The sequence below is a fragment of the Amphiprion ocellaris genome, chromosome 6, assembly GCF_022539595.1.
Source record: "Amphiprion ocellaris isolate individual 3 ecotype Okinawa chromosome 6, ASM2253959v1, whole genome shotgun sequence".
Lineage (NCBI taxonomy): Eukaryota > Metazoa > Chordata > Actinopteri > Pomacentridae > Amphiprion > Amphiprion ocellaris.
The window spans coordinates 8220274-8237236 of NC_072771.1; the positions used below are offsets into that span (position 1 = coordinate 8220274).

General features: G+C 39.9%; 1 protein-coding gene across 1 annotated transcript in view; it reads left to right on the forward strand.

Moving 5' to 3' along the window:
• Positions 1-16342, forward strand: part of crb2b (crumbs cell polarity complex component 2b) — a 39544-nt gene extending 23202 nt beyond the window's left edge. Inside the window, exons 7-13 of the mRNA XM_023267119.3 lie at positions 731-1684; positions 2433-2974; positions 4221-4386; positions 7470-8331; positions 9840-9956; positions 10105-10231; positions 11449-16342. Of these exons, the coding sequence (XP_023122887.2) occupies positions 731-1684; positions 2433-2974; positions 4221-4386; positions 7470-8331; positions 9840-9956; positions 10105-10231; positions 11449-11670 (2990 nt within the window). The 3' untranslated portion in view covers positions 11671-16342. The remainder of the gene's footprint in view (positions 1-730; positions 1685-2432; positions 2975-4220; positions 4387-7469; positions 8332-9839; positions 9957-10104; positions 10232-11448) is intronic.
• The last annotated feature ends 621 nt before the right edge of the window (positions 16343-16963 follow it).

The window sequence follows — 16963 nt, forward strand, 5'->3', positions numbered from 1 at the left end:
TCATGGGAGGAAGCAGGTTGATGCTGCTGCTACTGTGCTGCTGCTGTGGACTCTGGTGGCTGACAGGTACAGTATGGTACAGCACATTTTAATGCTACATTACAATAGAAAAAAGTTGCGTGCTCGAGTGTGAGGGTGGAGTCGTGGCACATACAGGACAAACAGCTTTAGTGTTCCTTGGGTGTAACGTATTTTAAAAGACTATGTTAATGCAAGCTGACTGCTGCTGCCACGGCTTAATCTTGAATGCGGTTTGATGAGGCGACTTTGACTACCAGGTAGTAAGATTAGATTTCCTCCACAGGGTGTGTATGTGGTACAAGTTTGTCTGACAAGCATACAATGCGATACATAATTACCTAGCTTATGCGATCATTAGGACAAACACTGATTTAACTGTGTTAAAGAGGACTGCCAGTCTTATTGACATGTAATTCTTTGATTAGCAGCTGTTTCCTCAAGTCATTTCCTCCTCTGCAAATTACTCTGGAAAATTCAAGACCAAAACTGCCTGTTAATCTGTCACTGAGTTCATGCTTAGCTCTGTATCTAAGAACATCTTTGAATGTTTTTTGGACTTTCCAGACTGTCTTGCTTGCTGTTAGTATTTATGTTGTTACATTATTGGAATAAGTATGACTCCCGTGCAAATAGAATGTTTTGGCAGCTAAAGTTGTACAAATGTTGTTGAATAAGTTGCAGCACTGAACGTCAGTGTCTTCCCATGCAGGCGTACACTGTGAGGTGGACATCGATGAGTGTGACAGCAGTCCTTGCCAGAATGGTGCCACGTGCGAAGACGCTGCCAACTCCTATTGGTGTCACTGCTCCCCGCCAGAGCCCGGCCAGGAGCCCTGGGGTGGGCGAGACTGTGACGTCAGGCTGGTCGGCTGCCAGCAGCACCAGTGTCAGCACCAAGCCGGCTGTGTCCCCATCCTTACCGACTATGGCGCGCACAGTTACACCTGCCTGTGTCCGCCTGGCTGGACTGGAGAACGCTGCAACACCTCCACCACCTTCTCCTTCAACTCCGAGGGCTACATCCACCTGCAGCTGCCTGTTTTGAAGAACAAGACAAAGCAAGAGATGGATGACTACAACCAGGGGCTCCACATGCAGCTTCGATTCAGGAGCACTCTGCCCAACATGGTGCTGTACTATCGGGGCACCCTGGAGCGCTTTTTCTCCCTGGAGCTTGCTGAGGGCTCCCTCCAGGCCAAGGTGAAATCAGGGAAGGTCTTGCAGGCCATTTACCCCGGCCCAGTCAATGATGGAGAATGGCACCAGGTCACTGTGACCATGGATGAAAGACTGGTTCTGACAGTAAAAGGACCTGGCTGTGAGGAGGGATGCCAGGTGAAGAACGAGGGTCACAACCATCTAATCTTTCTTCAGCCCAGCTCCTTTCAACAGCTGTATGTAGGAGGGGCGCCACAGGAATATTTGTACAACTTGTCCAGTAGAAATGGATTCCTTGGCTGTATGGAAGACCTTCAGGTTGATCGTAAGCTGCTGCTGCCTCAGGACCTCATCAGAGAGGAGAACAAGGGGTTGGAACTGGGATGTACCAAAAAAGACTGGTGTGAGGATGACCCATGCATGCAGCATGGACAGTGTGTGGACATGTGGGTTCATGCCAGCTGTCAGTGTCATCGACCCTACTACGGACAACACTGTGAAAAAGGTAGTAGTACTTACAGCATACCTCATGTGTTCACTGTCTTTTTTTGAAAATCTGAATTCTCGTTATAGACTTCTGGATGAATTACTTTCCAGTTATAGAGTATGTAAGATTTTCTTGAGTGGGGAACTTCTGTATTATATTAAAAAAAAAAGTTAATACACAATAATAATAATTCAATGGTGGCCATGTTGAATAGTTTTAGTATGACCAGGCTTCAGGTTATGAAACAGCGGCAGTGACAAAGACACTCTTATTTTTAAATGAGAATGAGGAGAGTGTCAGTAATCCAGTAATATTTGTTTTGTGTCAGTTGCTAATATTTAAAAATGATCATATTAATAATGATAAAAATGTAAAAAAAAATAAATAAAATGAAAAATAGCAGAGAGAGAAATTATACACCTGGATTGCCACAGGAAGGTAGGACTTCCTGTGATGTTCAGTGGAGCATTTAGTCATTGTTAGCCTTTAGCTGTATTTTACTGTGTATTAAAATAGACCAAGATGTAGTTCTGTCTTAATTATAGTGGAGTGTAAGTATAGATTAGCATTTATTTTTAAAATCATATTCGAATTTTGATACCTCACGTTAGTAGTGTTAGATGTTACCTCACCTCCAAAGCCACACAAGAAACTACAGAACTGTTTCACATGTGCCTATCTGAGTCGTGTCTCGGATTTATCTGTAGCGTGTCCCAGTGTGTTGGAACTGACTACTGACAGCTTTGTCCTTCCTGTCCCACCTCAGCGTTTCCAGCCTGGACACTTGGCCATGAGAACACTACCAGCTATTCTGCCTTCAACATCTCTGAAACACATGGAGACAACTTCACCATTTCCTTCTTAATGCGCTCCCTCAAACATAACGGCCTGCTCCTACAGTTCTGTCGAGAAGAAAAGCCCTACTTGACAATCTATCTGAAGGAAGGCACCGTTGCTATCTACAGCCCACACACCACACTGTTGACAGAAGCCAAGTTAGTCACGGATGGGAACAACAATTTGGTGACCATAAAGGTTAACTATGGCCACGTGGTCTTCCCCAAAGCAGGGAATCATCGAGCCTTAGGGAATGTGAGTATAGAGGCCGGGGATGTAGTGTATGTTGGAGGGCTGCCTGCAGGCAAGAACATGAATGCATGGGGTGGACATTTCAAGGGCTGCCTGCAGGACATTCGATTGGACCACAAGCATCTGACCACTGAGGACCACCCAGAGGGGGCAGAGGTATACCAAGCAAGCACAGAGGAGAATATGCTGCTGGGATGCAAAAGTGATAACACATGCAAGGTAAAAAAGAAACACTTTATACAGTCAGCTGTATGATCATCACTTTAACTACAGTGTAGGCAAAAATGAGTTGAGACATCATGATGACAATTGACATCATGATGCTGCTACCACCGTGTTTCACCTCCAGAAATTCAAGACATTATTTTAGGTTCTTTTAATGCCAGAAATTCAGAAAACATCAAGTCTTTGTGCTAAAATGATTCCTGCTGTCCATGTCATTACACATACTGCTTCTCAACACATCCATCCATCCATCCATCCATCCATCCATCCATGCATCCCACCAGCCAGCCAGCCAGCCAGCTTCTCAACACAGTAATTCTAATATTATCTCTTCAATCATTTATTTCAACAAAAGTGGATGAATAACTTCATTTAGGTTGGCTGAAGATAATATGTCGGTAGGACATTTCCGACATGAAAACTGAATGTTTTGTAGGGCTAATAGAGATACATTTGAACTATTTGTCTGTGGAAACTACATGGTGTGTTACACTGTGAATAATTATGTATTGATCAGTTACACAATAGACTGGAGTTGACATTGTTGGTCTGATGCTTTCCTTTGGTTTTTGCTATTATATATTATCAGCTAAATCATTCAGGATTTGCCCACTGTTCTTCAGTTTAGGACACTTTCTATGCAACAAACAATCCCCTGGGTGCATTTCATCGTGCATTTCATTATGCTATCAGGGAATTTGGTCCTTTGTTTAAGAGTTTTCCTGTCATGAATTATGTGTCCAACAAGTTGAAGATGATGTTGATAGATTAAAAAAAATATCATGGTCATTTACAATTCATCCACTACACTCTGTACCATTACATTGCAACCCATTGAATACTTTTGAAGAGAAATTTCAATCTGTTGCAAATAAATGGACTAATACGTTAACCTACCAATACTGCTATCTTCAAAACAACTACAGCCATGTTATGGATTATCCTTAGAGAGAATACATTGCCATTTCTGTCCTGCTAACATTCAGTTTTAAAGAAAAGCCTCAAGTAAACACTGTTTTGTTTTGTTAGTGTGTGGCTCTAACACTGAACCCATGCTAATTGCAGTACCGTCTGATAGCCGGCTGTTTTGCCTCAACCCTATTACCATTGATCTGGTTGTTAGCCTCTTTGATCCGAAGGTTAGCGCTCAATCCTCTCTATAGCTTTTACCTCTGCGGTCGAATCAGGTGAGATACTTGGCAAGTGATCATCTAATCCATCTGTGTTTGTCTGTGCACAGGATGAGCCCTGTTTCAATGGTGGACAGTGTCAGGTCACCTGGAATGACTTCAGGTGTGACTGCTCCATTAAGTACTCAGGCCGGCTGTGTGAGACACGTTTGTGGTGCATCGACAAGCCTTGTTTTGAAGGAGTACGCTGTGTGGATCTACAGGATGGTTATGAGTGTGAGTAATCCAGTGATTATCACCCTTTTCATCAAGGCAGGGCACGTCAAGTCAGGCCAGGTCAGCTGTACTTGCTTACCTCTTAATTTCTTAATTAGACTTAAAGTTCTGAAAAGTTTCTGACAGACTGTTTAACATTAAATACCCTGCCGATCAGAAGTTTAGGGTCACATAGAAATGTCCTTGTTTTTCAAAGAAAAGCATTTTTTAAAATGAAAATAACATTAAATGAATGATAAATCCAGTGTAGACATTATTAGTGTGGTAAATGACTGTTCTAGCTGGAAACGGATGATTTTTAATGGAATATCTACATAGAGGTACAGAGGAACATTTCCAGCAACCATCACTCCTGTGTTCTAATGCTACATTGTGTTAGCTAATGGTGTTGAAAGGCTAATTGATGATTAGAAAACCCTTGTGCAGTTATGTTAGCACATGGATAAAAGTGGGAGTTTTCATTGGAAAACATGGAATTGTCTGGATGACCCCAAACTTTTGAACTGTAGTGTATGTTGTTGTATGACTATCATTGATATCAATTGTATTTATAGGTGCATCTTGTCAAAATGAACAAATTTAAGCAAGTTAATATACAATATGGATGTTTAGGAATCATTTGCAACAATAAGACAATCATATTGTACACCTTATTTATAGAAGGAGCTTCACAATACTTAAGGGATCCATGAACATCTTATGACCCTGAACGTGGTCTTTGATTATGTAACCTTGGTGGTGTTCTCAGGTCCAGCTTTGTGGCCTGAGGTGGGGGCAGGTTTCTGCTGCTAGTACCTGTAAACTCTGGAATGTTCTTCCTAAAGAGCTCATATTACCTTGCTTATAGTTCCTTGTTCAGCTTGTGGATATTTATATTGGTGAGCTCAGTTTGATTGATTTATTGACTGTCTTTTTCAATTACTGGGTCAATATATAATTGAGGGACTTTTGAAGTCCATGGGATATATCTTGTATACATTTTTATTAAAAGTAAAAAAGCAAAGGCTCATTGATGATTAGAAAACCCTTGTGCAGTTATGTTAGCACACGAATAAAAGTGTGAGTTTTTATGGAAAACATGAAATTGTCTGGTTGACCCCAAACTTTTGAACGGTAGTGTAAAAATAAATAAACTGAACTGACACACGCCCAACCTTATCGGTTTTGCATTGTAGCAATCCCTTTTAATAATTTATGTTTTGAAGAAATTATGTTTTTTCCATCATGCACGTCTAAAAACTACAATACAACATGAGCCTCAGATGGCGTTAAAGAATATGCCTATCAAACAGACACGAAGTTTAAAAAAGATGACTTTAAACTGCAGATTGTGTTTTCAGCTGATGAAACCGAATTTTAAGGTCAGTGATTCGGTTTTTCTTGCAGAAATGCATTGTGGGATTTCACTTTTCCCCAAAATTCTGTGTACACAAGCTTGGATTTTTTTTCTCATTGAGGAGCCTGATATTTTGTAATGGAGTTATTAATCAATAGAATGGATAAATTAAATTCAATAAATTAGCTGAAACAGTTTCATGCTGATGGGAACTGTAGAAGATCTTCAACTATATAACGTTTTCTGTGGTAAAAATGAATTATCTCTATGCTTCTGGAACCAGCTTCACCCAGAACTGCTTTTTTTCACTATACAATTCAATTAGCCCTAGCACACAAAGAATAGCCAAGACAGATGGGAATGCCATTGTTTCTCCATTTTCACAAAATCACAAGGTAAAGCATTAGACAAATAAACCTATTTTGTGCATAAAATAAGTGTAACACTCCTTTCATTGTCACACATGACACGCAAACTCTGTGGTATTTTCTGTAAAAATCAAAAACTGCACAAAAAAATATAAAAAAAATCTCATTGTGTAGGACGCACAAACATAATCAGCAAGGCAATAAGAGCAAGATACATATACATTAATGAAATTTTCACAGTTTCTGTATTAGTAATATACTGAATATTACATCCAGTTTTGTGTAGCTACCAAACTGAATTCATTTTCCATCATATCAACTCTTTGATTTGATGGATTTGAATACTTTTAGAAAGCATGAATACATCTGAAGTTAAATTTTGTTTAATTCATGTTGCATCAATTCACAAAATGTCATCTCTGGACACTTCACATAGGAAGTGAAAGAACTTACAACAATATATTATGGACATAAACCTAACAAATCCAACAAGACACTCAGAGAGAGCAGTACTCTGCCAAGGCTGTTCATTTCCCCCATAAGGCATTGCCAAAAATGCAGCTTTTTTTTTTTTTAAAAGAAATGCAGCATTTGTTAATTAGTTATTGATTATCAGAAATCACGGTAACATAGAATGTGTGAATTTAATATAGATGTACCCACAAACAAAATGATCTTGCAGTGAGCACAGGCGTGTGTTATGTATGTGTACGTTATGTACGGATATTGACTCTAAATATGCAAATCAGCAGTGGGAATGGATGGGACTTGGAAACGTCCATACAATTTAATACATTTTTCCTTGTTTCATTTCCTATGGATAAGCCCGATTAGACCACAGCGACAGATGTGTAGTAGGATTGCAATTATGTTATCATCAGCAGGCAGCTGATGTAGTATTCATTTGTTGTCATGGTTACATTAATGCCGTGCCGCTATCTGGCAATGATACAGAAATTTTTAACAAATCCATGGATCCAGACTATAGGCCACATCACTGCCAAAATCTAATGAGGTGGTCCTTGTGTCATTTCTGACCTTCCCTGAAAATTTCATCCAAATCCATTTGTCCATTTTTGAGTAATGTTGCTATCAGACAGATTTACAGATTACCAGAAGGACAACATACGGCAATCATCACATAACTGTGAAAGTGATTTGTAGTAGAAAGAGGGTTCTTCGTACAGCAAGAACAACAGCAGTGAGAAAGCAGGAAAACAATGTATAAGGGAACAATAAGTATTGAGAAGATAGTGCAGTCGAAACAAGAGTTGAGAGAAAGATATTTCAAGGGAAAACATGCTAACTAGCTTGTAACTTATATACAATGGTTAATTAGTTCCAGCAAACCTGGCTCACATGATTTTGTCCTCCCACAGGTCTAACTGAAGCCATTTTTCAGGACAACTCTCTCCAGTACGTTGCCAACAGCTCCTTGTTGAGCCCTGTAACCAACATCACCATGGACCTACGAACACGGGATGAGAATGGGATCTTGCTGCGAGCTGAGAGCAGAGCTGAAGTCTTCTGCCTGGGCCTGCTCAACTCTAGTCTGCTGGTCAAACTGGACAGCGGAGCAGGTGCAGAGCTGCTGGCCTTTACAAGTGACAGGACCATCGCTGATGGGGCGTGGCACCACATCCAGCTCACCATGGCAGAGCCTACACAGTTAGTGTCCCGCTGGCGCCTCACAGTCGATGGGCAGAGAGCTGGTGGTACCTTTGGAGTTAGCGGCAACCTCAACTTCCTCAATGACACTGACATCTGGCTTGCAGAAAAATACACCGGATGTTTAGGGGAGGTAAGAGTGGGTGGTGTCTATCTGCCACTCATAAATGTACAAGAAGCACCTCAGATGAGCCGGTTCTCTCGACTGGGTGGACATGAACCAATCACAGGATGTCAAGGTGCCCCAATTTGTGATTCCCAACCTTGTCTCAACCAGGGCGTCTGTCAGGACCAGTTTAATGAGTTTAACTGCAGCTGCAGCCCTGGCTGGGAGGGGGAGCTGTGTGAAACTGAAATAAATGAGTGTTCTTCAGCTCCCTGTGTCTATGGCACATGTAAAGACCTCCTGGCTGACTACCGGTGTGACTGCGAGCCTGGATACACAGGGAAAGACTGCAAGGATGAGGTGGATAACTGCCTGGAGTTTAGCTGTGTGAATGGAGGAATCTGCTTGGAAACGGTGGGAACTCACACGTGTTCATGTCCTCCTGGCTACATCGGCAAACGCTGCCAGTGAGTACACACCTTTCTTTATCTCTGCAGCTTTTTTTAACCATATGTCATCTGATCAGGGGAGTGTGTTTTCCTATCCTGTCTAATTTTTTGTAAGAACACTGACCAGCATTCTGGCTCCCAAAGTTAGTGTTGATGCACCATTTTAAAAGATAGAACAGAACTGTGTCATTGGAAATATATAGACTACCATTCAAATGTTTGGGGTCACCCAGACCATTTCATGTCTTCCATGAAAACTCACATTTATCAACTCACATATGCTAACATATTGCACAAGGGTTTTCTAATCATCAATGAGCCTTTCAACACCATTAGCTAACACAATGTAGCATTAGAACACAGGAATGATGGTTGCTGGAAATGTTCCTCTGTACCTCTATGTAGATATTCCATTAAAAATCAGCCATTCCCAGCTAGAATAGCCATTTGCCACATTAACTAGACTGTATTTCTGATTAATTTAATGTTTCTCTCTTTGATTCTTGAGGACTTTTCAATTCTCATCCAAAAAAACTGCCTCAGTGGAGAGACTTTAGATGTCTACTTGTTACTTAGGACTGAAGAAAGCTTTTCAGTTCTAACTAATTAATTCATATTATTGCCTGCAGAGTATTACCTGGATGACTACCTACAAAGATATATAATCCAGGCTTCAGTACCACGGAGTAAAAGTCAGGGAGTCTCAGTTTGTACTGCTTTTATTTTTACTGTTATCTGTCTCTCACCTTCCCCAGTTTCATAGATGGGCTATATAGACATCCCTGGATTACCCTTTTAATTGATCTGCAGTATTAATGCGATCAAAGTTTACCAGTTTAATTTCATCACTACAGCTGCAGGAGTATGGCTCGCAATTTCCAACATTTTGGTTATTTCTAAGTTTGTTTCTGCATTTTCACATGCAATCAGCAAGAACATTAAAAAAACATTGATGTAACTATGTTAATTATAATCATAGCAATGTTAGCATACAAGCAATTAATAAAACTTTTGTCATTCTATAAAGTTACCTTTATAAAGTTTACCTTTGAGTAGGGGGCTCTTGATGTGACACCACAGATTTCTTAATGCAAAGTTTCAAATTCACACCTTCTGTGCAGTCCTTAATGTTACCTATTTTTCTGCGGTGACAATTTCAATTGAAAGCTCCAGTTCAGCTCATTGTAATAATGTAAAATACAACTGAAATGATTAGTCATTTGATTGGTCAATTGTTTACATATTTTTTTTTGCATTAAAAATGCCAAACATTTGATGTTTCTCGCTTCTTTAGTGTGGTGATTTACCACATTTTTTCATCTTGCATTGGGAAATCTTGGAGTTTATATGCAGGTCAAATACAGGAAACGTTTTGAAGACATGGCCTGCAATTTTATTTTTATTGTTGACATTTTGTAATGAATCTGTCCACTGATTACTTGGTGTCGAAAATAATCATTAGCTGCGGTCCTGCTATAAAATCATACATTTTAGATTGTAACAGAAAGTACTTTTATGTCCAATAGGTGGCGTTTCCCTCCAGTTGCTTGTGATGCAAACACAAAATGTCTTAATGGAGGGGTTTGTATAGGAGGTGACTCTGGAGGCAACTGTACCTGCAAGCCTGGATACACAGGTGCCAGGTGAGAGCAGCACACTGCACATTCCTCACCACACACCTGCTGTGAAGTGAAGTGTGTCTGGACCACATCCAAGTGTAAAGGTCAGGAGTGTGTGTGAGCTGCTGCTCTGTCAGTCAGTGTTGTGTTAAAACCTCCTGATATGTTTCAGGTGCGAGACAGAAATAGACGAGTGTGAGTCCAGTCCTTGTCTCAACGGCGCCACCTGTCTGGACAGACTGAACCACTTCCAGTGTGTGTGCATGCCGGGCTACAGTGGCATACAGTGTGAGAGCAACGTAAGTAACAGACAGATGTTTCCATGAACACTGGCTGTGTGTCCCCTTTAGCTGTCATAGAAACTATGGTCTAAAGTTACTTGTAGCACAGACACGTGGCTCAAAGCACAAGGGCCGTCTCAATAAGACACACATTCAGCTGAGTCTCTTCAGATTGCAGTCAGAACACTATACTGACAGTTTACTGTGTTGTAGAGTTAATTTAGCATCGGTTAAAGAGGGGGGAGGATGGAGGGATAAGTCAACCCATCAGGCTGAAGAAAAAACATATTGAAACATCTATCTATATGTATATATGTGGGTCATTCCAGAATTGGAGAACATTTGTGCTTCAAAACGTTTGAAAAATAAACCTACTCTTTTACAGCATTCATTCATCAATAATGGGTGATAAACTATCAAAGGCTTGATTGGCTCAGTTTACACATCAATGGTAGCATTTTTATTCCATGTTTTATGTGTTGTTTGCTAACCCTACTCTAATCACAGTAACAGGGTTGCTAATCCATGCTAATGTTAGCCTTTTCTCAGCAGTAGAAGCTAGATATTTAGCTGCTGTTACTGCTGACCAAGAGGACAAACTGACTGATGGAAAACAGTCAAAAGAATTAGTCTGATCCTGATAATATGAGGTAGAGTGAGACATTCAATCAAGGCTGACAAGGTTATGAAAATATGAAAACTAGAAGAGAGGACGTAGCTTTGCTCTACCCATTCTTTAGGAAAACTGTTTGATGATGTCAGTTCCAGTGTTTCATGGGATTCACTGTTTTCTTCTTCTACCAGCTAAAAAGGTTATGCTACCATGTTGTGGGACACACGTTCCATGTATAATGATTATTATTTAAATTTCATTTTAACTGTTTTATTTGAGATTCAGTTTGGTCATCAGGGGGGTGGGATAAGAGAAAAATGGCGTTTTAGGGGGAACTCCAGACTTATTTGGTATTTTTAAAAATATTTTCAAAAATTATTTTGTCCTAATTTTTTTTAGATTTGGTCTCAGGACAAGAACATTTACACAACTACATGTTTGAGTATTTTGTACATGGATTATTTGAAATTTGAGGGTTGGGACGTAAAATGTCCTCCAATTCGGGAATGACCCATATATTCAAGTAGTTATTTTGTTAGAGTGTGTGTGTGTGTGTGTGTGTGTATGTGTGTGTGTGTACAGATAACCTATCATGTCCGTGTAACATTGTGTGTCCTTCCAGAAAGAGGAGCATAAGGAGAGGATTCCCTGGCTGGCAGTGACCATCCCGCTGACCACCCTGTGTGTCTTACTGGTCATCCTGGTGGTGTTTTTCCTCATCATGACAGCACGAAAGAAGCGTCAGTCAGAGGGCACGTACAGCCCCAGTTCACAGGAGGTAGCTGGTGCCAGGCTGGAAATGGGCAGCGTCCTCAAAGTGCCCCCAGAGGAGAGGCTGATCTGAGGCCTGATGCCTCGCCTCACAGCTTTACATCCAGAGGATGTGTAAAGGTACGGGTGGAGAGAACATCTCTTCTGCAGTATTATACTGCTTTGTCCTCCCTCACTACTGAAATGATATAGAGGATAAACCAATGACGGATCCTCTGTCTGGAAAATACTACTGATGGTGGAACCTCAGAGGTGTACAAGTCAAGACCAGAGGGTGAGAGAGGCTGACTATCCTGTTGGGTAGAATGTGGTCAAAACATGCTTTGACCCTAAAAATCCCTTTGAAAAGTTGAGTCCCGGACACTGTCTCAAGCGTGATTTTGAAACTGAAATGCTGTGATAGCCTCAATGCAGTCATAGAAAGCAAAATAGTTCATCCTTGATGGTTTAACAAAGTAAGACTTCAATCTGCAAATTTAACCCCTGGTTCTGTTTTGAACAATAAAAACAGTGTATGTGTACTGCATCCTTTTAAACATGCCAGGGGAGTCCTTTCTTCACCAACATACGCCTTGTAGTAGTATCCCTTACATATACATGGGTATGTCTCATTAATAGTCACATTTTTGGGAGGCAGATTCCATTTTCAAGCCTGGCTTCCTCAGTCACAGGTTCCTTGGTAATGCTAATGCTAGCTAACCCCAGCTCTTCCACCATAATGGGTTTGTCCACTGTGATTTCAGCCATTTGTCTAAAGGAATGTAGTTTTGATGAAAACCTAATTTTTTCCTTTGCAAAATCAGAAATTCTACAATGTTCACTTGTTCAGTATTTGTAATGTAATACTTGACCCATGGGGAAAGAGCATTCTGAAGGTGAAGGTAGTATTATTTAGTCATAAGTCTGCAGGTTTTCCTTGATCCAAAGAGTCCACCAGCTTCTCTCCCTCCTTATATTAAGCAGTCTTTGATGTGACTTTAAAAATTCAAACTGTTCATTTGATTGAATGTGATCCCAGAACCCCCAGCTGAAAAAGTGGATGGACGTCAAAAACTGCTGTAGTATATTGTCAGTGTGCACTGTATGACTCAACAGGTTAATCACTGTGTAATTATGCTGAGTGTTTTATCCATGTTGTGTGTTGTATGTAATCTTCTGAGCTCAAGTCACTGTATTTCTTTTTTTGTAAAGTTGTCAGGGGGAACAGTATTTAATTTTAAAAGTGTTATCGCTGTGGTCTAAATTGGTCACATCAGTATTTGTGGACATAAACAACTTCCAGTGTCAGACAGAAAAACATGAAAAAGGGAAAAAAAATGTCTACTTGAGTTTTAGCAAATGTAATGTAATAATGCAACATTTCTTAAAATATGTAGTAGTGAACAAAAGTTTACATACACTCATAAATAGGATGTATATCATGGCAGTGTTGAGTTTCAAATGACTCCTGTAACTACATTTTCTAGGATGGAATCATTGAAGCACACGAGTCTTTGTTACAAAAAATACATTTTGGTTTCCTCTGGAAATAAGACAAAAATCTTCTGGGTCAAAAATACACATTCAACAACTTGAAATATACATTTAGGTATTGTACAAATCTGTGGTTAATCAGATATTAGCATTGTTGCATTTTACCAAACAGATTTAGAAAGAGGGCTGCTTGGTGATTAGTGCTTTCACCTTGCAGTTAGAAGATCCCTGGTTCATGTCCCGGCCTTCCTGGGATCTTTCTGCATGGAGTTTGCATGTTCTCCCTGTGCATGTGTGGGTTCTCCAGCTTCCTCCCACAGTCCAAAGACATGCTGAGGTTAATTAATAACTCTAAATTGTCCGTAGGTGTGAATGCGAGTGTGATTGTTTATCTGTGGCCCTGCGATAGACTGTTACCTGTCCAGGTGTTCCCTGCCTTCACCCTCAGTCAGCTGGATAGACTCCAGCCTGTGTATAGATAATGGATGGATGGATGGATGGATGGATGGATTTTGAAAGGGGGCCCTGGTGGAACAGTGGTTAGCACTGCCGCTTCACAGCTAGAAGATCCTGGGATCTTTCTATGTGGAGTTTGGATGTTCTCCCTGTGTCTGCATGCTCATTGGGTACTTCAGCTTCCTCCCACAGTCCAAAGACATTCAGAGGTTAATTGATGATTTTAAATTGTACATAAGTGTGAATGTGGGTATGTTTGGTTGTCTGTCTCTATGTGTGGCCCTGTCATAGAGTGGTGACCTGTCCAGGTGAACCCCTGTCTTCACCCTAAGTCAGCTGGGATAGACTCCACAACCTCACAAAGAATGAATCAGTGTATAGAAAATGGATGAATGGATGGTTGGATATTGAGAGACTGCCATGATATATTTGGTCTTTACAAGTGAATGTAAACTTTTGTTAATTACTATGGTTACTTGCTTTCTTTTCAAAGGTGAGGTGAAACTTATTTCTCTCTAGAACTGGAGTCAGAACATAATTAGCCCAGTTTAGCCAAGACCAAGGAGAAACAGCTAACCTGGCTCTACCCAGAGTTAAAAAAAATACATCTGCCAATAATACACTACCGTTCAAAAGTTTGGGGTCACCCAGACAATTTCATGTTTTCCATGAAAACTCCCACTTTCATTCATGTGCTAACATAACTGCACAAGGGTTTTCTAATCATCAATTAGCCTTTCAACACCATTAGCTAACACAATGTAGCATTAGAACACAGGAGTGATGGTTGCTGGAAATGTTCCTCTGTACCCCTATGGAGATATTCCATTAAAAATCAGCTGTTTCCAGCTAGAATAGTCATTTACCATATTAGCAATGTCTACACTGGATTTCTGTTTAATGTTATCTTTATTGAAAAAAATTGCTTTTCTTTCAAATATAAGGACATTTCTATGTGACCCCAAATGTTTGAACAGTAGTGTGTGTGGCATTTTGTTGAATCTATACAGACAGTGAGACTGATCCTATCATCTCACTCTCTAAAAGACAGCCAATAATTGTATTCCCCTAAAGTTTAAGGTTTGATATCAATAAACTACAGTCAAATTATAATCACAGTTGTGGAATTACACATACAAACCTTAGCCCTGGCTACAGGAAAATGTTTCACAAATACTGATCAGGCTGACTTTGATATTGAGAGTGATGTAAAGAACTCTTTATTAGAATTGAAGAACTCGAAGAGAGTCTGAAGCCACTGCACTCACATCTGTACTCCAGGAAGTGCACTCGCTCACTTGCCTTTCACTCTGTACTCACCAGTGCTGCTAAGTTTTCAAAACCACTGTTTCACATAGAAAGACAGAACTCTTTGTGAAAAGGGAAGCAACGTGCAAGTCACAGCTGAATATGAATTAGAACAACACTGGTCAATACTATTGAGTATATGTCATTTTAAAGGGGCAGCAAGTAGAATTTTGATCATGATGCATGGAGCCACATGCTGCAAAGTAGTAAACCTGCCTGGAGGAACTTTTACCTCTGAGAAAGTTCTTGGGAAATCTTGGGAACTCATGAGCCAACATCAAAGTTAGACCTCACTGATGGTCTTGTGACTAAATGGAGAAAATCCCTGCAGCTCACTTCCAAAAAATCAGTTACAAATTTTAAAAAGTGGAAACTGTTAGAGGAACACATTCATGCCCATGGTTTTGGACAACAATGAGATGTTCAGCAGAGTGTAGTGTTTGGACGTCCACGTATTTGATATGTTTTATGAACGTTTAAAGAGTGGAAAAAGATAGAAGTTGTACATTTCCAGATCTTTTTGTGTCAGATCTTTTTGGAGAGTCAAGTCCTCTTTGGATTTCAGTGACACCTTCCCCAGTTTAGTTTGTACTTATTGCAGAGCATAATAGGGGGTTAATTTAGGCCATCATGCCTTGATGTACGTATGATGAAAAATAACAACATACTTCTTTATTATTCATCAGATGAAGCCTTATTTACACCTGACAAGTCTGTCCTTACTTTAGAACAGATGTACATTACAGAAAGACTTTCAGTTTTAATTTAAGCTTCCTTCCAGTTAATAGAATAACCAAAACTTCTCCATTTTCACAGCATTTTTCCAACACAACAAACTTAAGCTACCATGAATAAAACTCCACATGTCCCCGATAACTTTCACATCACACGTCTTACAGCCATTACTTTACGGGTCAGCCTTTAATGTGAAAAAACAAGAAACAACAGGAAATGATTAGATTTTCTTAGTGATGGCTCAGCATTGATCAAGCGTGTGGAAAAGAAGGAATGACTGAAATCACAAAATAATGAAAACAAAAATGCTGCAGCAGAGCGGTGAGTGTGTCATAACCGTTACTCTGTGCTGATGGAAATGATGCTGTGGAAATAAATAAGTGGTCATTTTTGGTGATTATTAGTGAGGTTATTTCCTTTTTTCAGGCTGTCTGTTTAATAAAGGCCAGAAATCATGAAATGCCCCTTTAAAATGACTGCAGGGAATGTACATGTATGTGCATAATGCAATGCTAGTATGTGCCTTCATGTTCTTCTGCGTCCATGACAACCAAGCATGCTGTGATGTTATTTGTTCTTGCTCAGGTGTATTAAAGCCTTCGTGGAGAGGCCACTGGCAGTCAAAGTGTATCTCTGCTCAAATGTTCAAAAATATTACGGTATTATACCAGCATACAGTATTAAACAGTTATGTGACTTGATATTATATACAGGCCAGATACATATCCTAGCTAGTTACAGAATGGTAGTGTTTTACACTGGAGTTGTTTTTTTAATAAATCTGTACCATGTACAGCCCACTGTAGGTCAGTACATGAGGAGTTTTACTGCAAAGCATCACATGGTCACTTCAGGAAATATTATTAATTCCCTGGAGCTTTTTAATAACGTTCGGTTTGTGAGTAATATTCAGGTTCTGACTGAACAGAACAATCAAACTGCTGTTCCTGGGATGTCAGTCATTTCTATGACGATGCCAATGTTTTCAGAAATCTCGTTCTGGAATAAAACTCCTCATTAGTACTGAGTACACTTGTCTATACGAAGAAAATATTATTTGTGGTTGATGTAAGGCGTATTCTTTCAATCTCTGCTGATAGTTACGTTGTACGTTTGTGTATATAGGGGAAAAGTTGCTTATGGTGGAATCAAAGTTGTGCATATTAAATGTGTTTTACGCAGTGTTCAAGTGAAAATAAACACAATGAAATGAATAACATGGATTTTTATTTTCTTGCTTTTAGTAGCTCTATACATTTTATTCAGTTTTTCAATTTCCAACGGGAAAATAATGGGACATTTATGAGACGCACATAGGCAAATTATATGTGAAGACATCTGGAAAGACATTGAGTTTTAGGTATATTATTGAAAGAGCAGACTCCACTGCATTT